The sequence below is a fragment of the Micropterus salmoides genome, unplaced genomic scaffold, assembly GCF_014851395.1.
Source record: "Micropterus salmoides isolate LMB-PRFRI ecotype aquatic unplaced genomic scaffold, ASM1485139v1 Ms_hic_scaffold_12, whole genome shotgun sequence".
In the NCBI taxonomy this organism is placed as follows: Eukaryota; Metazoa; Chordata; class Actinopteri; order Centrarchiformes; family Centrarchidae; genus Micropterus; species Micropterus salmoides.
In genome coordinates, this window is record NW_024040263.1 from 30931826 (window position 1) to 30958819 (window position 26994).

At 39.6% G+C, this 26994-nt stretch overlaps 1 protein-coding gene across 1 annotated transcript in view; it reads left to right on the plus strand.

The window, feature by feature from the left end:
- sorcs3 (sortilin related VPS10 domain containing receptor 3) overlaps positions 1-26994 on the plus strand; it is a 232244-nt gene that overhangs the window by 110534 nt on the left and 94716 nt on the right. Inside the window, exons 3-4 of the mRNA XM_038714563.1 lie at positions 12814-12913; positions 22733-22891. Coding sequence (XP_038570491.1) covers positions 12814-12913; positions 22733-22891 — 259 coding nt within the window. The remainder of the gene's footprint in view (positions 1-12813; positions 12914-22732; positions 22892-26994) is intronic.

A 26994-nucleotide genomic window follows, 5' to 3' on the forward strand; every position in this document is an offset into this window, starting at 1 on the left:
ATGGACTTCAGGACTACTTCTTCCTGACCCCGACATGTCAGTTATCATCACTAACAACACTCAAGAGACCTTGTTGGAGCGCAAACTCAAAACCTACCGGCCACTATGGTGCGCTGCCACTCAGAGCAATAGTAATAATCTAGCCACCGAACTGCTTTTTTTTTTTTGCTTGTGGCATGAATAATGAATGGAAGTGATTTCTGGTTGTTCTTTTCCTGCCAGCTTTGCAAGGTTGGAAGATACACAGGGGGCAGCTTTCCTCTAAGCCTGCACTCTGACTAAGATTGAAATCACATAAAGTATAGTAGCTATCGACTGCCAGGGAAACTGGTAGTTGGTTCATCTCAGGTGGACAGAGCAGAGGAAAAGAGGGTTAGGTAAGGTGTATTTAGTCATGACACAATGCGGGTCAGGTCAGCAGCCGGCAACCATACTGCAAACAAGGTGCATTTCAAAAGCAGATTTATATTTTGTAACCTTAAAAGTCCTTCTCGACCTCATAAAAAAGTCATCATGTCTGGGAGGGATTTTTAAAGTTTTATACTTTATTTAAAGATTCATTCTGGAAAAAGCATTCTAGAGCATGGTGAGCAGGGAGGAGGACGGAGCAAAGACACTTGCCTACCAGCTGTCAAGGTTGAATGGAGAACACAGGCTGTAAGTGGGAAACACGACAAATGTTGTCACTGAGAGCGATCTTTGAATGTCAGCACTTCTGTCCCACTCCGGCTGTTCCTTTAAGGTATTTCCTCAACACTCCATTTGTCAGGTGCAGTGCAATGATGCGGCCAGGGTTATATTTGGTAAAGCCTGATGGCAGCGTAGGATACTGTGATTTTTATACCAACTCCTGTTCTCCTGATTCTGTTTGGCTTATTGTGTACAATGTATCACACTCGAGGAAATGCTTTTTATGTGAAATCTTTTGTTTTAAAATGCAGGATCGTCTCGGAGCGCCTTGTATTAACAGAAGCATGGATTCTAGCATGGTGGGCAGGCACATTTCCTGTTTCTGTTTGTTTCACACATGGGTTGCTTTTATATTTTCATTTCACTATCTCTCACTAACAGGGACACATACGTTAACACACACACAGAGTCACATATGCACATAAACACATTTCTTAATCTGTTGACAGAAAGACAGAATATGGCATACAGTGCTCAGTCTTTTGAGGTTCCATTATTTTTTTCATGCTTCACTGTACTCTTCTCTCACGTGTGTTTCACTGACAACTCTGTGCTCTCCTGCAGAAACACAGTATCTCTCAATCTTAATGTGTCAATTCTCCAAAGTCATTTTCAATTATGCTTCAGTGGATTCTGTATTAGCGGAGAGATTGTGCAGCAGTTGCCTTTGGTGAAAACATGGAAAGATGCAAGCACTCGTGTGTGTGTGTGCCACCTTTGAGCATGACTGTGTGTGTGTGTGTGTGTATTCTTCAGTTGGTGTGCACGTTTTCACAAGAGTGCAACTCAGGGTGAGTGTCTGTTCCACAGAAAAACTCCTTGACAGCTTGTACATTACGACTCTTGCTGAGATATGCCTTGTTGATGGTAGCAGTGATTATTAAAACCTGCTGGATGTTTGCTGCCTCAGCCTGACACATGCTGCAACGCAATCTTCGTGGCTGTTTCTCTTTCAGATCACCATTTTTATTCTGTTTGCATGCAGCAAATATAAGAATGGGTTTTCATGGGTAGTCCTAAAAGTTTAAACTGCCATTTGCCTTAAATCAGTTCATTTTGCTTATGGAAGGCGGTGGAAATTTTGTTTGTATTTGCAGTGAATACTGCATTGTCTGCTGGTTTTAGTAAGTTGGACAATCAGCACCTCTGTTCTACCAGGGTTCTACCAACACTGCATCTGCAGTGTGGACATTTGTAACAAGCAGTATATCAAAAGCAGGGGAGCTTTCAGCCAAAGGTGTTGTCAGAAATCATGCCCATGACTTTCTGTACATAAATGTATCGGAAGCAGATCTTTCTTCCCCTTCAATATTGGTTTTAAATGCAGGGAAACATTCCCAGGCACATTGCCCTGTGCCTTAAGCCAAGTGGTCTTAAATGGTAAATGTGACTGGAATGCAGATGAGGAAGTCTTAATTTGGGTATTCTCTGTACAATCCATTTACATGATGCTGCCTTTTTGTACCTGGAAAAGTAATACTTTTAAACAAATGTTGAAAAATCCCGTATACACCTACTGTCACACCATCGCTTCCTGAAAAATATTTTTAAATGAACAAAAAACTAACCAGCTATGGCCAGCTCCAATATCTGTCTTGCCTCCCAGAGCAGCCCCTAAGTGAAGGATTTGAACATTTGTGACTCCACTCCTTGTGGTATTATCCAAAATGGCAGTAGGACACGCCTCTGGATCCAAACTAGGGATGCTGGCATGAATGGGCTGAAAGTAGTACACAGACTGCACCAGTATCCACTGGAATTAGCTTGTTTTTCAACAAACAAAAACTTAAGACATCAGAATAATTTGAATCAAACTATAATCACATGAAATTTTTGCACACAGAGCCTTCAAATGGCAAGCTCCAGAAAAGTAATTGCTACTCCCATGCTCATTATCCGTGGATGTCACTGCATCTATATGTGGAGAGTTTGATATGGCATGGATCCTCTATTGTGGAAAATTTAACATTATAGAGAACGTGTTGGATAAACTAACCAGAATGGAATGACTACTCTGGCAAATAAAATATCTGAAAAAACAAGGTACTTTATCATATTGTTGGAAAGGATCTCAACGTTGCCCACAATGGACTAGCTACCACATTACACATTACATTAAGGCAACATATCTGACAGTAGAGAATTGATATTTGTCTTCCCGTAAGTATTGTTTAACTTTATATTATAAATCATTGCTGATCCATTAACTCATTTTACATACATTTAAACATGTATTTCGGTCCTTTAGTATGTTGTCATGCATGTACAGCTTGTGGTTCAGTCCCTACATAACCACCAATCACTGCTCTCCCCGTAGAAGGTCACTGACCCTCTGTCCTGCTGCTACAGTGCTATTTTGAACTGTTATGAGTCAAATGCATAAATATTGGATACTACAAGCTAACACTGAATGATACAATTAAGACTTATTTTGCTTTGTACCCTATTTAATATGAAATGATTTGACAGGGAATCTGCTTTGAAAGGAACCATAATGCCATCAAAAGTACTTACCAAAACAGTTTGACAAAACTATGACGTGTATTTCTGCAGAATGTTGTCTGGAGTGCCAGTTTAGTGTTTTGGATTAAAGCCCTTATTAATCCATTGGTTGAATGAGGCAGTACACTGGCTGCAAGTAACAGACTAATTACCCGAGGCAACTCATCCATCTATTAATTTTCCATGCCTGCTTACTCCTCTTCAGACTCACAGAGAAGCTGAAACCTTTCTCTTCATGCCTCAGATGAACTGGCAGGGAAACACCCTGGACAGGTCACCAGTCGCTGCAGGGCCATCAGACAGACTAACACATTACAAGCTACACTGTGGGCAGTTCTGACCCAGTGAGCATTGATCTGCAGTTTGTCTACATGTCTGGAAATCTACTGTAGGGGGAAACTGGGATTATTAGACCTCTAGGTTACATAAAACTGTTAATAACATAAAAAAAAAAACACATTTCAACACCCCTGACTATGGTATTGAGAGGTTAGTGTAGATTTTATCAAACCTGTATCCAACTCCAAATCTTTTATGAATTTTTTTTAGGTACTTTGTCTGATGGAGAATGAAGACATTTGTTAGTTAAAAAAGAATGATGCACTGTTTTTATTTCTCTCAGTATCATACCTAACCCTACAGAGATTCGACTGTGCTGAAGGTGTTGGGCTTTTAACACATGTTTTGTCACTGCTCTGTGACATTCATTAATAGTTGTTCTTGTTGTTGCAGGTCACAGAATCTGACATGTAATACAGTGTGTTAGTGTATCGTAGACCGAGGTGGACTTTAACATGATGGACGGTTGATATTTAAGCAAGGGAATTTTGTTGGCTTTAGTGAAGTATACCCACATTTAAGTTGTTCAGTCCTGTTAGTCACTGAGTTAGCATGTGCTTGTATCCAGCACCATGAAATCAGTTTTCTTTTTTCCTTTTTTCTTTGCAGAAGAGGCAAAAGAGATCATCTAAGAGAGATCATGAAATAAATATTTGATAAGGGATATGTTGGATGCAAAAGTTAACGACTAAGGGTCTCAGCATTTTAGTTTCCTAACCCAAGACATACCTTGACCAGAAATTATTTGCCATAAAAATGATAAATTTGTGATATCCGGTTATATAAATAAAATTTACTAGACTGCTGCGGATGTTCAAATTAGCTGAGTTGTATTTCTTTGGAATGGGAGGACATCCGAGTTTCAAGGTATCAAGAGCAGATCTCCTCTTGTACTATATATATATGCTATAGCTAGCCCTTTACTGGTTAAATGAAGGTTATTACGATTTTCAACTTGTCCAAATATTGTCTCTCATGCTTGCTCTCATACTCTCATACTGTCATCACACTCCCAGGCGTTTTGTTCTGGCGACAGCTCTATTTAGTTATTTTCCTCGTTACCCAAAGTTCCCTGGATTCCATCCAGAGAGCAGGCTTGTGTTGAGGACCTGTGGCTGGAGCAGAATTGCCTTTGTCATGCCCCTAGAGTGTGTTCCTGGAACAAAAGACTGCAACAATTTAGACAATTGCAGTGGAAATGTCTGCGGCGCATTCAGGCGGCTCTGCCTCTGACCCCTCAGCACTGCATAGAACGCTTCGGTTCACCAGTGCTGAGAATGTTTTTCGAGCGCATCAGTCAGCGAGTCTTCAGGCTTGATTTTGCCGCAGGGTTCTCTGCTAGAAAACCTTTCCTCTCTCGTCTCTCTCGCACTCTGAGCCTCCTGCGTCTCTGTGTGACTCTCTTTCTGAGGACAGACGATTGAGGTGTAGCTGCTTCGGTTCGACTCCGACAACCACCTGATGATGCCTTCATCTTCAGACCCCTGATGAATATTGATTTGGTGTTTTCTGTTCTTGTTGTGTCTCTTTGCTATTTTGTATGTGCTAGCATGCATTCACAAACAGTTTTTATTCAGCAACAAGCAAGCCAAAGTCAGCTTTACAGTGAGTGAGATCAGAATCCTTTTGTTTTCCTTGGAACGATATTGCAACAGCCTTTATTTCTCTGTATTTCATATATGTATGTGTCAGGGTGATGTGCTTTGTTTGTATGAGCTTGAGAAACTCAGATGATTTGGTTGGAGTTTTCATCATTCAGTCTTTGAAGTGCATGGATTTTTTTCTCTCACTCTCTCCCCAGAGCATGGTCAACAGTGTTGTACACCAATGCTAAATTGTTCTGCTTTACTGGCAGCCATCTGGCAAAACCTCACAAACATTCCCTAATGCAATTTCTGTCTGCCTTTTTTTCCCAATCATTTGATGTTCAGTGCAATTCACTGCACTGTATCTCTCTCTCTCTCAAAAAAATGGAGGCCTTCACTTCACAAATGAAAACAAATGAAAACCTCCACTTTATGATTGTGTAGATACAGCAGACAAGTTTAGCTCTTCTATTAGAGCATGTGTCCTTCAGTCCTTATTGCAGAGGCCCAGGTTTAAATCCGACCTAAGGTCCTTCGCTGCGTGTCACACCCCATCTCTCTCTCCCTCTTTTCCTACCAGTATCTACTATCCTGTCCTTTAAAGGCAATAAATGCCAGAAAAATAATCTTAATTATATAAATAAAAATAAAAATATCTGCAAATGTTGGAATCTCAATTTTTTGTTGAACTACTTCACTACTATAAAGACAGTGATTGCCAACACCCTGACAAACTTTACACAGTTTGTGGAGTGCCCAACCAAAAACAATGAAACACTGGAATTACTGTACTCCAATGTCAAAGAAGTGTAGCTCCAGAGCCCTTCCCCCACACAGATCTGACAACTGGTTCATATCTTGCCATTATATAAGCCTTGTCCAGGGGCAGCCTGAAATCACCAGGACAGTCAGGAGATGGTCACCGGGGGCGCGCGAGTCGCTGAGATGTTTGAGGCCACAAATTGGGAAGTGCTGACTGAGTGACATGGTGAGGACATCGAGGGGCTCGCACACTGCATCACACCATAGATCACTATCTGTGTGGACAATGTCTGCCCAGACTGTAACCTGTTTCTCCAGCAATAAGCCCTGGAACACTAGAGCCCCTTTTCCACCGCACCAGCTCGACTTGCCTTTTTTTGGTTTTCCATTGTGGAAAAGTTGTACTTGTACCTGCTACCAGGAACTTTTTTTTCGTATCACCTCCGTCGAGGTGGCTAAACGCTCTGCTGCTGAAATGCTTCTGAGAGGCTTCCAGTGTGAGTTGACGCCGGAACTAAACCGCTGCCCACACGCAGCCTGTGTGAGCACAGGGTGATAAATAGTAGCCTACGTCCATCCCTCAGAATTCCCATGATGCATGAGGGTGAAGGGAGTTTTGTAAAAAATTGCCAATAAGTTTGCCATTTGTTTGAAATCGAAATGTTACTTTATGATTTATGTTTATTAATGTCTCCTTAGAATATAGTGTTTTTTGTTGTTAATTATCATTCTTGTGGTGGTTTACCATTAAACCAGGAGTGAAGGGACCGTTTCATCTGATAAGAGCTGCAGAATTCTCCCACAACAGGGTAAGTGCATGGAGTATTTTTGTTCGGCTGTGTCTATAATCAACTAAGTTTAACTTCACGGCCTACGTAGGAGAGCCTCTATCCAGCCTGGGCCATGGCTGCCCCCGTGTATCCACGTCACCTCCACTTATGCTGCCAAATGTAAATCAACACTCCAAAGCCTGATCAGAAAAGTCAGGAAGATTATTGGTTAAATGCCCCTATCTTTAATTCAGGAGATATTTGAGAGACAGTGAGGAAGCAGGGCCAAAAAAATCATAGCTGATTCAAAATACATCCTGAACGAAGAGTATGCATTGATGCCTTCGGGCAGAAGGTATGGGGTACCAGGCTGAACAGGTATAAGTTTTCTTTAACTCCACTATCAATTAAACTTCTAAAAAGGAAGACATTAGGGATTTGCGTGTTTGTTTCGGGGGTAGGAGTTGGTGTGGGTTTCTGTGCAACGTGCATCAATTTTAGAATATAGGAATGAAGTCTGTAACTTTTTGTTGTAGAAAATGTATTTATTTATGGGTTAAGTAGTATAGTATTGTGCAACATCTACCAGTGTGGTTGGTGTTGGTGAACGTGTAACTGTTATATACTGGTATAATGTAGTAATCTAAGTGTTAATGTGATGGCACCATGACTGTATGTGTAGATTACCGTAAAATTTTACTACACTGGTATGTCTTGTGTGACTGTATATGTTGTATATTCTGTTAAATGTTTAATGTTAGGATCAAGTGTGGTTGTTGTGATGGCTGTGTGCTGCCAAACGATGTGGTCTCTTGAATGCCCAAGACGAATTTCTCCCAAGGGAGACAATAAAGACTAATCCTATCATTTTTTCAGCCAAACATACCCCCAATGTGTTTCACTGAGCAGCACAGGAGATCATTCATGCCTGTGCCCATCACTCTGGCACAGTGAAATGCATCTTTTTAACTTGTAAATTATATCCATTTTACACACTTACTACACTCTATCTATCGACCGACCGACCGAGGAAACCTTTGCATGTTCTGCAATAAAACTCTTTAAATATGGTATCTCCAGGAGCATAATATTGCCAGTGTGGTAAGTCTGTTTCATGGTCACAGACTTACTGAGAAAATCTTCCATTGAAGAGTCTGATGTAACATCCTGATTAAAATCTAGCTTAATCTCTTTCACGAGTCACAAAAATTATTTCCAACCGCTATCTTCTAAAGCTCACAAACTGCTTGTCTAAACAGAAATGGAAACAGGTTGCCTTTGCCTAAAAACACACTGCCGTTGTGCCTCGAAAATATGTAGAAGACTCAAGTCAATGGCAGTAATTTTCTTTCCAATCTCTCCATTCTTTGTAGACACTGTCTGCCTCTTCATTTCTTGGCACATGGTGACCAGACAAAACAAGATGTAAAAAAAAGTCTCTCTTATGGGGAAGTGATGAATAAATGCAGAATCCTCACGCTAGAGCACTTAAGTGTCTCTGCACATGCACAGAATGTGCATGATCATGTTACTAAGCCTATCAAAATAAGCCTATTCAACTGAATAAGAGCTGGCCCCATATAGTGACTGTGCTGCTGTTACTTCTCATAGGCCTATATCAAGTCAGTGACTAGTGAAACAGAAGGGAAGCTGGTTATTGGATTGGGAAAAAAACGAAACTAATGGTGATAGTCCATTAGACCCACTTGAATAACCCTCTGTACTACAAAACCTTTAAACAGAACACACACTCACAGAAGGCACAGAAGAGCTGCAGATGATTTGTTTTATTACATTGTATTAAATTTATTTATCTGACACTTTTATCCACAGTGACTAACAATAAGTGCATTCAACCATGTGGAAACAATCCAAAAAATGCAAGAATCATACAAGTACATCAACTTCATCTAAGGCCTAAATGCTTCAAGTGCTACATTCATCATCACATCCGTAGTCTTCAGACTACAAATGTGAATTAGCATTCTTGCTAAGCTCTGGCGTGTTTACATCTTGTATTTTCGTACTGATGTTCATTTACATGCTTTGTCCTTATCAAATAAAGGAAATAAAGCAAAGTAATTATTATTATACATTTTTATGGGCTGTCTGCGACGGAAGATGTGTAGAGTTTCTGCTGTCCTGATGTCAGTGGAGAGATGTCAAGATTTTGTGCGCCGCCTCCTGGGTGAAGAACTGACGTTTCCTCCTAATGTTGAGGAGATGAATCTTGGATAAAGTGCAGGACAGTAGGTCACACCCAGGTTCCTGGCAGTCTGAGCCAGGGAGGCCACAGAGTCCTAAATGATAATGGAGAGTTTGTTTACAGGACATGCCTTCCCTGGAAGGAGGAGCAATTCAGTTGGGTCGATGTTGGACTTCAGGTGGTGAGAAACCATCCACGGAGAGATAACACACAGAGATGTGTGCTGCCACCTGGGTTTCAGACCAGGGAAAAGAAATAAGTGAGTGTCATCATCATAGCTGTGGTAGGAAAAGCCATGCAAGTGAATAACAGATCCAAGAGGGGGTGAGCCAGAACAGAACCCCGAACGCAGTGAGACCCCAGTAGTAAAGGTACAAGATTCAGACTAGAGATGAGCACCAAAACCCATTTTAAATGGGCCCCAGGGCAAAAGTATTAAACACTGTAGTATTGATAAACCTCAACATTACCTGTTCTTTTATCTTTACTTTTAAACGTTTTGGTGTGATTTATTATCACGCTGCAGCCTCTCCCCTGTTCTCTGTGTTGGGGCTGAGCTTCTCCACATACATAAACACACACACACACACAGAAAGCAAAATCAGCGAACAGCAGATCAGAGAGGCCACGGTGGAGACAGTGAAATGACTAGGTGAAGTGAAGTTGACTACAACTACAATTGTTACTGTAAGTGCAGTAAAACCTTAGCGAGTAATACCTGTTCAACAAGCATAAACATGTAAACATGTCGAAAGTATTATTTTAATCTGCTTTGTCTGCAGTCTCTCATCCACTGCCGCTATGTTTTACACAAGCATAGCGCTGTAGCTTGGCTAATAGCGAATTGCTGCAAACAAGGTAAAAGGAAAGCTGTCTGTAAGAAGTCTAACTGTTTAGCTTAGTTTGCCAAGTTTTTTAAAATGTGGGAAATTCTTGTAAACGTAGCTGCTGGCTGAGACAACCCAGCCCTTCCTCCCTCTACAAGCAGTACCTGCAGGCAGTGAATCACACCAGCAGCAGTGTGGCACTTTGTGTCGGAATAATCTGAACAATGAGTTCCCAATCAAATTTCATGGCTTACCAGATCCATTTTATTTGCTCTTCCTTATCAACCTGTTGTTTACATCACAAGGTGCGGAATCGTCTAGCATAGACGTAAATCCAAGGATACCACTGATTAATGGGCTCTGTCTGTGTTCATAGAACAATAAGTAACCATCATATTATTTTGTTAAAGCTTCGCCCTCAAGCAGAGCTCTAAAGGCTGAGAAAGTAAAGAGCAAAACTTTATGAGACAATGACAGGAAGGCTTAAGTGTCACACAGTCATAGCAGACCTGCATCTGTTTTGAGAGCAAATAGGCAGAAATTCCTCCCTCCAGACACCAGCCTGCCTGACAATCACTGTACAGGATGTCCGCCAGAATAAATGTTACATACTGCCTATTCTTGTTGCCAGAAGGTGGTGGGTGATCCATCCAACACAAAGCGGGTGTTAGTGTACTGGAGTGTAAGACACAGGGTTTTTCACACATAGGTCTATTTCCAGTGGTATATAGGAATAAGGAGGATAGGGCATTTGCAGAAGTGGATTTTCACATTGTAATATAATTCAAAACTATTAAATGTTCACGCATCCGATAAAAAGAAACCTAAGTATGCCATCATCTGTACGGTTTTTGTTAAAATCATTATGCATAAGGCATTTTTTTTGTGAAACAAGGCACTGTAGTAATTGATGTACTATGAAATATTAGCACGGATAATCCTCTCTTCTTAAAAGTACGGCTCAGGTCAAATTGGACTTGTCAGTTCCTCAACACTTAATATGATTAGAGGACCAAGGACAGGCCAAATGTAGCTGGATATGCGCTTTGAGCCTGTAACAGAAACTTTCAGTTTGTCTAATTGTGGAAAATGTAATTGTATTTGTCAAGCATTATATCCAATGATTTACATCACTGAGCTCTTATGGAAAGTTGTTCATTTAAATTAATGCAAATAGTTTTAAATATATATATGGTTTACTGTGAGGTGAATATTTATTACAGGACTATTGTGTTGTACTGAATTGTATTGTATGCAGCGCACTTTTAGTCTCAACCCACTCTTGATCCTAATTCATAAAGTTTCTAAATTTAGGAATTTGATTGGTTTGATTGTCTAGAGCCTGAAAATGGCTTCATGTGAAAATCATAATGTACTTTCTTGAAGAAGGATCGTCTCTAAAGGGGCCCTGTGGAGTTTTCTCATAAACAAACAAATGCATGTTTGCATTCAAACGTTCTCACCAGAATACATTGTGTATATCAATTATGCCTAACAAGCATGTTGAATGCTATTCTTCCCTCATAAAACATTTGCAAAGCTGATTGAAAAAAATAGATTTCTTGTTTACATCTATTTTGGGCTACCATTCTTTTTTTCCCCTGGCATTTGATTCAGTTGAGTACAGCTTCTTGCTAACCACTGAACAGTGGTAGGAATCAAACTACTGGCTTTTGGGTACCGTACAGCATAACCACTGACCCATCCTGTAGCCTTGCCATTGTCCACCATTGACCATTTCCTAATTCCGTTTCCCATTGCATACCTGTCCAAAAAATATGATGTGGGTGGATAGCTTTGTTTTTGTCACTTTGCCATCTCTTCTATTAAAATCAATCTTCTATTCAGACTCAATTTTCCTTTATTGTATTGATTAGCTCTCTTGTGCAGGGTGGCAGACTGTTGGGGGGGGGGTCACACTTTATCTCAGTCCACATCCGAGAGCTGACATCCTCCTGCTGTCTGCACCAAAGATATCACCACCTTCCAAGAAATATAAGCACATGCATTACGGTGATTGTGTGATGAAGGCACGCCTGGCAGTAGTGCTAACCCATGTCATGCCAAAAACAACATATGTTTCTATGGTATTTATGGAGTCTCCTCTCAGGAGGCTCCGACAGTGTTACACAAGGCAGAACGGTACAGTTCACCGCCTCTGCTCCAAATCAGGAGCATTCTCAGTGCAGCACTTCTCCCCACACCTCCACTTTAATATTCTGTGGAAATGTTGCTGTCTGCCTGACTTATTATTGTGCTTTGTAATCATAGCAACTACTGTGTCTCTCAGAGGCATTGTCGAATGAATTTGAATGAGAGAAATCTCTTTGCAATTTCACTGAAACCCTGTTCCCAGTGAAGGAGCACAAGAAGAGGGTTCTGACTAAAAAAAGGAAAGACAGCCGAAATAGTTATCATCTTCACTGTAACACTAACACCGTGATGTAGACTGCAAATCCAAATGGGAGTTATGCCATCGTTGTGGGTGGGGGCTTCTGTCCCACAGAGAGAAATATTTGAAAATCCTGGGCAACTGAAAGCCGCTTTTCCAGAACAAACGAATAAGCGATTACAGTACTGTAATGCTGTAATATTCTACTTGAGGGCAGATTTGGTGGTTACTAGTGATGATGGATTCACATGTTTTAGGCACTAGGCTGGCTAACAGGCTCATTCCCACTGTTAAATTATTAAAGCCCATAGGTTCAAGAACATCCACGTTTTTGCACTCGTCATGTTTTATTTCATAGTAGTCATCTGGAGAGAATTAATTATTTACAGCGCCAGGTCCCAAGACATTTTTGAATTAGTTAGTTTTGTTGCTTTGTTGATGATTGGTTGACCTTCTCTCGTTCTATTGCCAGAGGTTTTACTGGCTACAGAGTAAAACTGTATACATAAAGCACCATACCAGCCTATATCTGCTTGTTGCTTTACTATAGGGTGCGATCTGGCATTATTTTTCATCATTGCAAAATAAATTTGAAATGAATTGTGCAATGTCGTAGGTATCTTCAGTGTGTTTGTTTACCCATTAGATTGTCAGCAATCTTTCAGTCTGCTTTTGTCGAGTTTATCTACTGTAGTATTTGCCTCCTCCTGACTGGATTTTCCCTTTCTATCCTACACAGATCTACTGACTATGGCTCCACATACGAGAGAATGAATGACAAAGTAGGATCCAAGACTGTCCTGAGTTACCTATATGTCTGTCCAACCAACAAGAGAAAGGTGAGCTGCTGCAAGTAATTCACCAAATGATTCACCATCTCAATTATAAAAGCTGTGTTTTCCTGTTCACAATGTTCATGTACTGCCAATTCTTAATGTATAAACAAATAGCATTTACCTTTACTGCAGAGAATAAGGCCCTTTTTGAAAAGTTTGGTTTATAAAAAAGAATGACATTTGTTGATATTGTCCCCTGGTTACTTGTGTATTTGATCATATTTCATTAAGGAGCCTCCTTTTTCTGATCTGTTTAAGTTTGTTGTTGGTGCTTTAAATTCAAAACTTGTTACCCATGTTTACTTATTGTCTTGATCAATTGCACACCACTAATTCCAGTGCAACAAAGGAGTCATGTTGTACTCTCCACTTTGCTGCGCTGAATGTTTCTTCTGTAATAGAAATGTTGTTATAAATCCATTTATTATTTTGATGGCAAATGGCATAATCCCTCCAGTTTTTGGAAGTCTTTTCACTTGATGTGTAAAGATAGTGTGTGCACTTCCCGACATAATATCAGGTGAGCAGGGAAAAAGGCAAAATCGATCTCAGGAAGAAGGGCACCTGCACACTGAATAGATGCTCCCCAAATGCAATTTGTGACTTTTTACTTTTAAAAATGTTACTACGAGCTACAGTACATCACTGTAGATTATCTTTCTTTTAAGTTAAGCATGTGATCAGACTCCAGTGATTGCTATGGAAGTGATATCTCCATGTTGTTCCATGTTGTAAATGTCGTAAATAATTTTATGTCTACATATTGATGTAATTGGTTGCTTGACCTGGGATTAACGCCTGGCTGAATCAGGTGAAGTAAATGGACCATCTTGGACACATATTACCTGATAAAGATGCAATGGCGTAACATTGTGATTGTGCTTAACAAATTGTCTTTGTGCCCATTCTTTATAGTGAATGTGCACCCTTTTTCTTGAGGCCTTTAATTTGAAATATCTACAGCAAGTCTCAAGTTTCATGATAGTAGCTTAGCAATTAAAGAAATAGGAAAATAGAAGATTGGACTTACTTAGTGAATCAAAATAGTATTTCTAACAAACTCTGAGCAGCAGATTGGTGAGTATGATGTGACTCTTTTGTTCCACAGATTATGCTGAATTTACAATGTGAGCTATAACAATCCACACCTTCTCAATTATTTTTACCAGACTTCTATTACCTAGTCTTTATTTGAAAACCATTAACCGCAACCGTTTTGGAGAATTTACATTATATAAAATTTATCTGTGGACACAAAGAACATTTTGTTAATTTATGTCATTGCATTGTTACGCAAAACATTTTGTGAATAAAATGACAGTTTAACGAGGGAAACGATCCAGATTTGACTTCTTCCTGTATGAGGATGTTTCTGGCAACCAGCTAGAGTGGAATTTTAACAACTTCAGACCACACAAAAGAAAGAAAGAAAAAGGGTATGAGCAGCCAGCTGCCAACCATCTGCCAATGTCTTTAATATGCCTGAGAGTTCTGTCAATTTCTTTTCCTTTCGTTTTTTTTCTGACATTCTAAGAATTTAGTTCACTGATCAGTGGATAGTTTGCACTTCATTTTCTACCATCTGCCTCAGTTTTCCGTTTTAATTTCATTCAATGAAAAAAATGTTAAAGAACCTTCCTAACCTTCCTGTTATTAAAAATTCCCATGCTGCTTTCACATTAGCTGAATTGAATTGCGCAGGAAATGGATCCCCTAAAAGACTGTGCTCATTCCTGCATCCCCTGCATGTATAGGAAACAAAGCCCTACGCTTTTCTATACTGTGATTCACAATTCACAGTCAGTAAATCTGATTTGCCCTTGTGTGGTGAACTCCACCCGTCTAGTTCTCCGAGCTACAATCTGATAGACAAGTGCAATCGTAGCCAAAAGGTCAGAGTGCTGTAAGCAGCTCAGTTACAGTAGGAGTCTCCATATACACTGGGGTGTCTATTTATATATCTGTGTGTTTCAAGTCAACTTTTTGTATCTTTAAAAATAACAGTATTATATAGAAAGTACAAACATACTAATTACAACAGATTGCATGCGTATGGAGGAGATGGAGTTACACAGCGTTTAAGTGATCTGTTCCTCTGGTAACGCAGAGCTGGAGACATTAACATTATAGTTTTGCAGAGAACTTGACATGATAATTACAGGCAGTTAGTTGCAATAACAAGTCATTCTTTGAATATTTTTTCTATTTCAACCACAAAACAGTATGCCTGAGTCAGTGTCTACACGACGTAAGCAAATTGGCAATCAACTGGGAACCAATAACTACAAAATCAACACGTTTTTCTCTGAACATTGTCTTAAAAATATATAATTGTTTTGAATGATTGCTTCTACACCCTTACTGTGACCAGTACTGTAGCATATGTTGGCTAATGTTAACTAACCTAAGATTGATGTTGCTGTGTAACAGACATGTCTTATTCACACACCTTTACCAGTGCTACTGTTACAGTGTATTTTAGTAACAGGTGCGATTTCATTGTTTTTTATCTAAGAGGTGAAACACAAATATATTTGCTTGTAGTTCCATTCCATAAGGTATAAAGTCAGGTTGTTTATGATGTCTTAACTTAATTTGAAGTTGTACTTCTGGCTTCCTAGCTACTGTGAGTGCAATTTTTACTTTTTAATAGCTGCTTTAACTACCCCTTATGGCCAAAGATGTCATAGTTACTTGCTAGTCTTGCTTTCAAACTTAAAGTCATGATTGAGTGATAACGCCTGCAGGTTAGACTACATTAATTGACCCAAAATGGGAAACACTAATAATAATAACAACAATAATAATAATAATAACAATAATAATAATAATAACCCCCACCCCACCCTCGTCTATGAACCATAGGACATCAATGATACTGATGTGAAAAAGATGTCATGGCCACCCACTAATAAAGTTGAGAATGTTCTGCTATATTACAGGTATTGCGAAACGTGTGCAAAACATGTCATTTTCAAAGATGACATGTTTTGCACACGTTTTGCAATACCTGTCATCTTTGAAAATATCATTTTTCATTTTATTTAGTTTGAACTGCATGGTTAGTCAAATGTTGAATAAATAAAAATCATTTTGGCATCAAACGACTTACAGAAAATAAAGCATGACTCCCGTGTGTGAAGAGGATGTGGTCATAGTTGTGGAGGTGCTCGGGTTCATCAGCCTCACTTTCCAAGGCCGAGCCAATGTACTGACCCTGAATACATTTGCATGGCAAGGGAGATAATAGGATCCTGGGACTGTTGAGCTAAACCACGTCAGGCCGAGGAACAGATCATAGCTGATTTCTCTCCATGACTCACTCTTCCCTCACTCTTCCTGCCTATTTTATGTGGAGAAGGTTTTATTCCACATCAAGGGCATAGCAGGGATGTAGTCCTTAAGGTCCTCTTTGTGGCTGATGTGACGTGCATTTCTAGTTATATAAGATTAGATAAACTTTATTACCACCTCAGGAAGAAGAAAGAGAATTCACACACGTACCACATAATATACAGGACATAAATAACACCTAGGAAATCAGTTTCACCACACATATTGAAGATATTTCATATTTTTTAAACCAATCTAGGTAAAATAAAACGACATTTTATTGCATGCGTATTACTGTGTGAGTGAATCATTAGTAACAATCTCAGGAGAATCTTTTTCTCTAATGGTTGACCTCTGGCTCTGCCTATGGGCCGATTCCCTTCGCGCACTTTATCTCTTAACTAATTATTTCGATTTGGCATCCCATAGGTAAATGAATGTTTGCCTGTATGCTTGCTACATTCCTTTGCTGCCTCCTTGCATCTGAGTGGCCTTAACCGCCCATGTTCTACTGGATAAAAGGAGATGACTAATCACTCACTATAATATTTAATCGTCTGCTGCTCTTTAGATATTTGTGTCAAACACAATAATCATTATGTGTTCACCGTGTATATTTTGGAAACATACAGTGTTTTTCATTTCTTTCTATTACATTGTCCAACAGTCCACAAGCTGTGACCCTTTGCAATGTCACATTATAGATTTGAATGATAGCAATGACATTTAGTGCAAGGCTGCTGAAAATGACACCTCCCATGAATCTTCTCTGCCATATTTTGATGTCTTTTCCTGAGCCCGGTGTGCGCTCAGTCCTTGAGCGGTTTGACTGAACGGCTGGTAGATTAGGTTAATTTAAAAATAAAGACATGCACAGTTAAAATGCCATTGAGGAAGCAAGACAGTGAAAACATGATAGCTAAATGTGGGTGATTAAGTCTTGATCCATGGTTAATGAGCATATTGCAGCGACAACTCTCTGTTAAAGCCTCCTGTCAAAGACAGACTAAGCTCAATTGATCTGGCGTGACATGATTCATTTGCTGCAGGGTCTCTCTTTCCCTCCGTCTCTGATCCATACCTCCACTTACCTCATGAACCGACAAATACCGGCTTCTATCTCTGTGCTCCAGCTTATGCACAGCTCAACACCAGGCTGATAAAACACAACGGTTATCCCTCCAACCTCTATTGATTTAGTATTGTTACCCTTCTCACTCACCCACTTCCTCACAAAGGCGGAGTGGATGCTGTGAGGGAAATCTTAATCACCCCTTGCTAATGCTATCGGTCACTGTGATTTTGGAAGTGAGTAATTATTGTGTGAGGTTGATTGTTTCAGTAGGCAGTAGAGAAATTGGCCACTGCTCCTTTTCCTGCTTTTGTATTGGCCTCGAATTGGTTGTGAGTTCTTTCTAATCTCAGAGGCAACAGACAGTTACTGGCTCGTTACGATAATATAAGGTTGGGAAATAATGTTTTTCACACTTACATGGTGAATGGGTAATGTGAATGTGACAGTACATGCTAGGGCTGTTTCCAAAATTAAAAGCACGCATTGTGAGGCTTACAGAATCTAGGAGTTAGGAGGAGCTAAAAGCACTGCAATTGAAGGCTATTGTAAGGATAGAGAGGGAACACAACTCTCATCATTCAGTACAAGGCTTGAATGGAGAGCAAGGGTAGATTTTAACATGAAATGTACAGTACAGTGAAGACACCCTTCAAGACTACTTTTCTGTTTAACTGAAAGTCCTGACGGTTGACTCAAAATAAGAGGTGGCAAAATGTAATTTCCCATTCATAATAAACTCTGCTGCTTACTATAATATTATAGAATGATTACTGCTTCAAAACTGTAAATTACATCTGACAAGCACCAAAGACACTGGCAGATATCAGGACGCCTTGGCATTACACAGTGACAGGTAATGAATGGCAGGATCGGCGAGCCCGGGCCAATGAGAAATCTAGGTTGGGAATTTGCTGCCTGTTTATTGGCGCTTAATGAAAAACAATTTATCTAAATCACCACCAGGGAGGGTTCCTGGTTAAACCTCTGGAAAGAGAGCTAGCATTTCTGTCAGTGACAAATGTGCTGCTGTTTTTCCAATTCAAATTGAACTGACGAGAGAAAACAGCCATTTGGGCCACGATTGCAGCCACTACCCACAGTTCCACCACACAATCCTTGTAGAGGGATGGATGTAGTTTATGCCAGATAAAACACTTAAGACTAAGATAAAAACATTTAAAGCTGCACCAGTCCATATTCCCATATCAACAATGAAGCAAATGACTAAATGTCATGTGAAAGGGTTTCACTCGTAGTGACATGAAATCACCTCTTTAGCTCATTGTTTTGGTTTTCTGGCCCACTCAGCCGAAAAGCTTTGACACTGTCCTACCACCAAATAGCAGGTTTCAAAGAAGTTATAAGGAAAGTGAATTTGAAGGTACATTCACCAAGTCACCAAAACATTAGCAATGCTTATGTTGCAAACATGTCTACAATGTCATTATTTTGATGTATTGCTCTGAAAAAAATCTGTTAGTTCAGCTTTAACATTGAAAAGACTCTCATTTATCCTGGTCCACATGTTTTTGACCTGATTGGACTTCGTCAAACATTAAACTAAGCCAGTTTATTGGATCTTTTGCGTCTATGTCACAATGGATGAAAGGTACATCTCACTGCAAACTTTGTGGGACGCCATTCAACAGATCAAGACTTACATGCCGATGCAAAAGCGGATCCCATTCAAAGCAGCGTGAGCAGAATTCCCTAACTACTTTGGGAGAACACGTTTATTTATGAGAGCAGCGTGTCGGACCTAATGAGAAACAATGTGCAGCAATTTGTCGCTCGGCTTCAGCAACTAGAGAAAAACAACTTCTACCTGATGGACAACGTTGGTGATTTGGAGACGTGGAGCCTAATCTCCACTTCATTGGAGTTCAAGAGTTCGCTGAGGGATCCTGACTGATCCCACAGCTCCGGATGAAACAACTTCCCTGCTCCACCAATCCTTGAGAGAGCCCATTGTTAGTTTTTGCTCCCTGAATGGATGATGTTAAATAATTAAACAAAATTTCATTTGAATATTGGGAGCCTAATACTGACGTACTCCATGCATGGGTTGTACTACATAAGCCTAACATTAATTACTTTCTTTGAAACATGGCTCAACAGTTACATCTCAGATAATAAAATAAATCTCTTTTATATAGATGTGATACATGCTCCAGGGGTTGAGGTGTCGCTATATATGTTTCCTCTGATATCGTATCTGAGTTAATCATACCCACAGGTGGGCCTCTGCATTTTGAATGTGTCTTAGTTAAGGTAATTTTTCATGCAAATAAATGTATGTAACTCTTGGTAGCGTATATAGGCCACCCTCTTTGCCAGCAGAAACCTTTAATTGCCTGCTCTCCACCATCAATTCCATTCCCTGAAGAAACAAGATAATTTTGCCAGGTGATTTACAAAAAAACTGGTTAGATAAGTCATCTGATAAAGAAAGAAATATAATTAGTATTCTAAGTTCTACACAACTAATTAATGAGCCTTCTCGAATCACACCTAGAACCCAGTCTCTGCTTGACTGGATACTCGTTTCACACCCAGATAGAATCTTAAGGGCAGGTGTTCTGTCTGGCTGCTTTAGTGATCACTCAATTGTCTACTGTGCATGGAAAACAAAACTATCTACATCACCACCAAGACTAATCAAAATCAGACAATACAAGAACTTGAATTCAGATAAATGTATTAATGATTTCATTGCTATTAATTGAGACAGGTACCAACTAATACAGTACCTAATGTACAAGATGCCTGGGATTTTCTGTACACTGAGTTCATTGATGTTGAAGACAGACATGCTCCTTGGAAAACTGCTATGGTCAAGGGTAAACATCTCCCTTGGATCAGCCCTGAACTTATTACTCTCTTTAGGCAGGGGGACAATGCATGGTCAGTATTCAGTGAGACAAGGGCTAATGCTGATTGGGAAGTAAACAGCCAGCTGAGAAATATGAGCAAGACAACAACCTGTAATTCAAAACTCTAACTACTATAAGAAATGTCTCACTTGTGATTTTAAGAACCCTTAACTGGAACAAAATTAGACCCATTATTAATACATCAGATAAACATTCTATTAATTATTAAGAGTTGCTAATGCAAAACATGACTCTTTATCTATTGCCAAGCATTCAATAGAGATTTCCCCTCTGTCTGTTCTATCTTATTACCTGACTGACCTGGCTACTGTTTTTCTTTAGTAATACAGTGAAGCTGGACTTGATGGTTTAGAAAACAGGTGTATTAAACTAGCTTCCCATATTCTAATGTATCCACTTGCTGATTTACTTAATCTCTCCTTAATTACATGTGAGTTACCAGCTGTCTGGAAATGTGCATGCATCACTCCATTGTGTACAGGAGACAATGTACTACAATCCATATCCATTTAATGTTCCATCTCTAACGTGTTCGAAAAATTACTTTATAAACACCTTCCATATTATCTCAGTGCAAACAATATCTTATCACCATTTCAATCTGGCTTCAGGTCTAACCACTCCACAACTACTGCCCTACTTAAATTCACCAATAATGTGTTCTCTGCTGCAGATAATAGTGAACTCACAGGTGCAATCTTTATTGATTTGATTAAAGATTTCGATCGCCATCTACTTTTAGATAAACTCCATGCTAAAGGCGATTCTGAAAATGCAGTTCTGTGGTTCAATTCATACCTTCACAATAGAAAACAATGTGTCGTCCTGGGAATAAATCTGATGTGTTCAACAAAACAAAGTCTTATCTTGTGATTTTTGGTACCATACAAAAACTCAAATCCAAACTTGGTTGTTGTGTACCTGTAACCTGTACTGATGGCCCTCCTCTGCATATAGTTGATAAAATTAAATATCTTGTTGCACGGCTTGATTCATAGGAATCAATGCAAATCAACATGCTTTACACTGAATGTTCATAAGAAACTTGCCTCTCAACTTATTACGCCTTATTTTTGACTATTGTGATGTAAAATCAGACCATGTCTGGCTTAACACAGCATATAACAGACTGCAGATTTGTCCTTGGACGTCCTTTTATCACTCACCACTTGTATGACACACTTAAATCTTGACCATCTCTAAATATAGACACACTCAATGGCTTCAACTTATATCTAAAGTCTATTCATTTTAATTATCCCCTCTGCTCAGCTGTATTTCTCTGTCCCTCATGCTAAGATAACAAGTGGCAATGTAACCAATTGTAAATATATAATGTATTATTTGTTTTGTGTGTGTATGTGTGTCTGTGTGTGTTTCCAAATTGACGTCTGTATTTCTGTTTTTTGATTTTGTCATTCCTCTGTTGTTATGTAATGACAGGACCCCCTTGATAACGGGATGATGCACCTCAAGGGGTTTATCCTAATAAAAATTTGAATATATTAAGCAGTATGTACAGTTTGAATGAACACCACTATTGATTTGAGTGTAATCAGGAAAATCCCTGATGTAACTATTTAGACTATAGAATCGCAAAATATCCAGTTAAATGTACTGGTAATGAATTATTCAACGTTTGAAATTTTACCAAGAATACATGTATTCAATAGCATAGTCAGAGTTAAAGGAATACCATTTTCTTAAAATATATTAGGCACCTATTCAAACACTTCTTCTTTAGTCAAGGAGGAATTCCTGTGACCATTTTATCTGCTTCCACAAAGTCTCTAAATGTCATTAGCAGAAAGAAATGTGCATTGTGGAATTCCTGTTCTTATTGAATTCTGTAATAACTGTGATAGCTCTGGCAGAAATATTCCAAGCATGAAATTAGGGCTTCTGCCACAGTGGCACTGTTAAATTTGAAATTAGAATTTTATTGGAAGGAGAAATGCTAAGAAATTACATGCTAAAGGACTCGCTGATAAAGAAAATAACATACTGTGTATGCAGATTCATGCATGGCTGCTTAATCCCTTGTTTGTACAGCTTTCAATTGTAACTAGACTATAAACTCCATCACCCTTCTGTTATGTTTAGTGTCCTGCTTGTCTGTTTTGTTTTATACACGATGTCACCTCTTATTGCTGCCGACAACCTTGATCTTATTTTAGAGAGAGATGTAAAAACTCCAAGTCTTCACCTCAGAGTGCACAGGAATAGCCACAGAGCCATCGCAAGAGAAGCGCAAGAATCGCACTCATGAAATTAAGTTAGAAATATAGAGGAGTTGTTTGCCAAGCAGAAGCTTGACATGTGCCAAAAGCCAGGCATTTTCTGCTGACACTGCTCCTCTAACATCCCTCCTCTACCTCCTCTCATCTCCCTATCTTTCCACCTCTTTTCAAACTTTCTCATGAAATCCTTTCTCCTCCCATCTTCAAAAACTCGTACTTCCTCCCTCACATGTGCGCACCCCCCCCCCCCCCTCCCCCTCTCTCGTCTCCCGGCTCTCAGATTATGGTGTTGACAGATCCGGAGTTTGAGAGCAGCGTCCTCATCAGCTCTGATGAGGGAGCCAGTTACCAGAAGTATCGCCTCACTTTCTACATCCTGAGCCTTTTATTCCACCCCACTGAAGAGGACTGGGCCTTAGCCTACAGTCACGACCAGAAGGTGAGATAGTGCTTGATGTCATATCTCTTTACTCTCCTTATAATTCTTTGACAGTTGTTGTTTTTTATAAAGATGAATACGTGCGGGGCAGAGACCAAATAACCAAATGTTAAAACAGTCTCAAAAAGGGGTTTGCCAATATTTAAACACTTTTTTACGTTAATAAGGTAGATGGTGAAGTCACTGAACACTGACTGTCACAAACCTGCTTGTTGCTTGAGTTTGAGAGTTTTACCATCCTCAGCTGCACTGGGAGGCCCGTTTATCTTTCACCACAAAGACTAAGTATACGTTTGAACATGGTTAGAAATGGCAGATTACATGTAAGCTAAATAATACAACTGTGACACACGAGTCCATTTGCATAGTTTATTATGAAACCCAAATACCTCTCCACTTGTTCTCTCTCCACTTGTCTGTGTCAGAGTCAATTCAAGCTGATTTGTGGAGGGGGGGTGAAGGGCTGAACCAAGTGTAGTTAGTTGAAGTAGAAGAAAAGATCAAAATTATGGTTGGTAATTTTATTTCTGTACATGAATAACACACTGCATGTATTGGGTGAGATTTAATGTCATTGAAATATATATTTCATCAATAAAGATTACAATAAAAAAAATTCCCAATAGCATGCAGCTCTATTATGATGTGTCTCACAATCCATGCAATGCTGGTCCAAGCACTAATCACGTTCTTGCACATCAGAAACTCTTATTTGGCAGAAGCATTGGATAATATCATGGAAGTTTCTTGGGAAGAACTGCATAAGACCCGGCTTTTACAGGATCTGAGTTAGTGCTTTCATTTCAGAAGTAATGGCTAGCAAAAAAACACATCAGTCACTTAAATAGATTCTTCACTATAGTGACCTTCACCTGTCTTTGTCGCACAGTATGGAGCTCTTCTGCTCACCATCTTCACACGGTGCTCTTAAGATTGTACCCGACAAAGGTTCACCATTTAGGTCAATGACTCTGACCGGAGAGCCAAAGCCATCGCCCTGCAGGAGGGAGATGGTGCAGGAGGGTGATGATTGGTGAACAGTGGTGGCTGTATCAAACCTGTCACCGGTAAAGCTTTGAAAAGGTTGTCACTGCATGAGCCAGTGTCAGGCTTTTTCTTGGCAGAGCGGATTTACATCATGTAAGATGGAATCCTGCATTGACAGGTGAACAATTACAAATCTAAACAAAACATCATATAAGTAGAATCACACAGACATGCAGAACTAAACCTGTAGACTGTTTACCATTTACTTAGCCAATCCTTTTAATTAAATGTTTTATAATTTGTGGATGCCATCACCTCTTGTTAATCGGGTAGCATTACTACTACATTACTACAAAATCATTTCCTCCTCCGTCTCACATCTATACATTAACGATTTGGTCACAGAAAGCCAAAAAAGTCTCGAGGATCATAACTTTAATCTGAGCTCGTCTACTTTGCTCCAGCATTAAAACTCAGCATGACGTTTCTGCTGCTGCTATTTCAGAATGCAAGAGCAGCTATTAAGATGAACAAGGTAGCCAGGTTCAGGAGATTCAAATCCCTGTGAAGTTTGGGTAAGAGTGTAGTTGAAAGAGAGGTGCCGTCTGCCTTCAGCCAAAGTTCTCGGCAAACCATAAAATTATTCTGATGGATTGCAAGGAGTAAAAACTACTCATCTGTCACAGTCGTTACATTACAGTCTTTCCTAATGTTAATTAAAAACAGCTCTTAGCAGCTTATATTATCTATAAAAATTACATCGTATACCAAATACGAGGTGCGCCTGGCCCATGACATAAACTCTCAAGATCAATAATGGCAACAGCTATTGATCTCACTGATTAAATGCATCTCAGTCATGAAGGCGGGATATGCATCAAGTAGCAGAGTAGAAAGTTCAAGAAGATGGAGGCTGCTGAGACGGGAATTTGGCAACTCAACATTAACAAAGCAGCCAGGGTCAGTGTGTGCATTGAAGATTCCAGGTAATATGAGGATATGACTAATGTGGCTATAATTTGCATCATCACCAGGACACCTTGGCAGCCAAAGCAAAAGGCTCAGGCATGATTACCACCTCTGCTAGACCCATTTTCATTCCTCTCCTGAATGTGTCATCCACATAGTGCAACCACCTACACAGGGCTGCTTTTTTTCCAATAAAGAACATGTTTTTCATCTAGATACTTAAAAGAGGTTTACACAGATATTGGTTGCTTAATTCAGCCTGATTTCCCTTGCAGCCTCGACACTTCATTTTGACCGTTGAGCCAGCAGCGAGAAAGTTTAATATGCTCATTTTCAGCTTGTAACGGCTAATAGTTTTCAGACTGGGTCACTCTGCATTTAATCAGTTGTAAGTTGGTGCTTAGCCGTGGTTAAGTGCAACCCTCAGGACTTAACTTCGAGGCAGGAGTGAAACTCCTTAGCGAGACATCAGAGTCCATGTCAGGATGTATAAGCTGGAATGAAGTATTTGTTGTAATTCTTGATTCTCTTTTATGACTTTAAAAAAATTACATTCGGGTCAGTCCCCTCCTCGAGTAAATGGAGGTATTTTTAGATTTAGCACTCTTATTGACCTTTCCAGGCTCTTATCGCTAGACTGTGAGGGGTTTGTGGAGACAATTACTCATTGATGTATTCCCAAGTTGGCTTCTGAGAATAAGGCCAGTGTTGCTGCTGCCAAGTGAGTGAGTTATGTAAACAGCCTGACACAGGAGAACAGTAGAGGGGAGAAGCTCCACACATAGAATAAATCGGAGTTGTCTTATTGTATTCCCTGTGAACCGTCTGAGCTCTCGGTAGACTGGGTGTTACGGCATCATGCCCAAAATTTTTTTCTTCTTAAGCTGAAACAAGTACAGGGTGTTTCCTAATTTCCTCTCTTTTACATGAGAGTCCTTCCTGCCCTGACGTGAAAACTACAATATTTCTGATGATGTGTTGGCAGATATGGCAGATATTTAGTAGCATTCGAGTGATACTGCAAAAAAATAAAATACATTTCTTCAATAGGAATAAAGACAATAAATATTTCCCTTTGTGTCACTTGCAGTGGAACCGTAGTCATTTGTAAACAGTAGGTTTCTATCGCAGCAATAAATATTACCATACAGCTGCTTACGCCTCAGCAAACTTGAGAGACAAGGCTGTGACTCTCTAATGGACTGCGTAGTGATTAACTCATCCAATAATTGCATCTGAGACAGAGCTGTACACTGTAATCAAACATTGTTTGCAATTAGCTGTTTCCTTATGTGAATATCTGACCCATGACAGAATGAAATATTTTCTAGCAACTATTTGTCATGAATCATTATTATCTTTATTACTATCATTATGATCCCCACTATTCCTTGGGATGCTATTAAAGACAGCGTTTCAGTATTGCACTTCCGGAAAGTTGTAAGAGACAGATTAAGAGAGAAATGATCAGAATTGGTGAAGCAGTCTCTGAGATAGCCTGACTTTTAGTTCCTAATGAGGGTCAAACGCCAAAAATACTGCCCATAATGCAACTTCATAGCATCTTCAGCCACCTGTCCTGCCCTTAAATAGGCAGAACTTTCATCCTTAATATCATTTAAATGGGTAAGTTTTATAAAAATTCACTCCTGTGCAGTTGTCATTAGGGGGAAATTAGCTATGGAGACAAAAAAACGTTTTCGTACAAGGCTGTAAACATGTTTAATTCTGCTGTAACGTTGGGCGTTTTCACATGGGGGTTTATGGGGATTGACTTCAGTTTTTGGCACTTTCAGGTTGGCTTCATTTTTCAGCCCCGGAGTTTGCCACTTGGTAGAGCATCAATCCCTTTTTCAAATGTGTGAAAATGAAATGCATTGCAGTGCATGAAAATATGAAATACACTATTACTGCCCCCCTCCCCTCTCTAGTTATAGTTTTATAAGTGTGGTTACAGGTTATGTGTGCTTAGGCTCTTCAAGGAGGCTGAGCAGTTTGGAAAATAGGTTACAGAAGACTGGCATTTGACCAGCATCTATTCTCATTCTGCTTCCTATGCATTTTTTTTGAAAATATAGATTTTACCATGTTGGAAGGTTTCTTTCCTCTGTGGCTTTATTATCTATGTTCTCTAAATTATTTTGCAT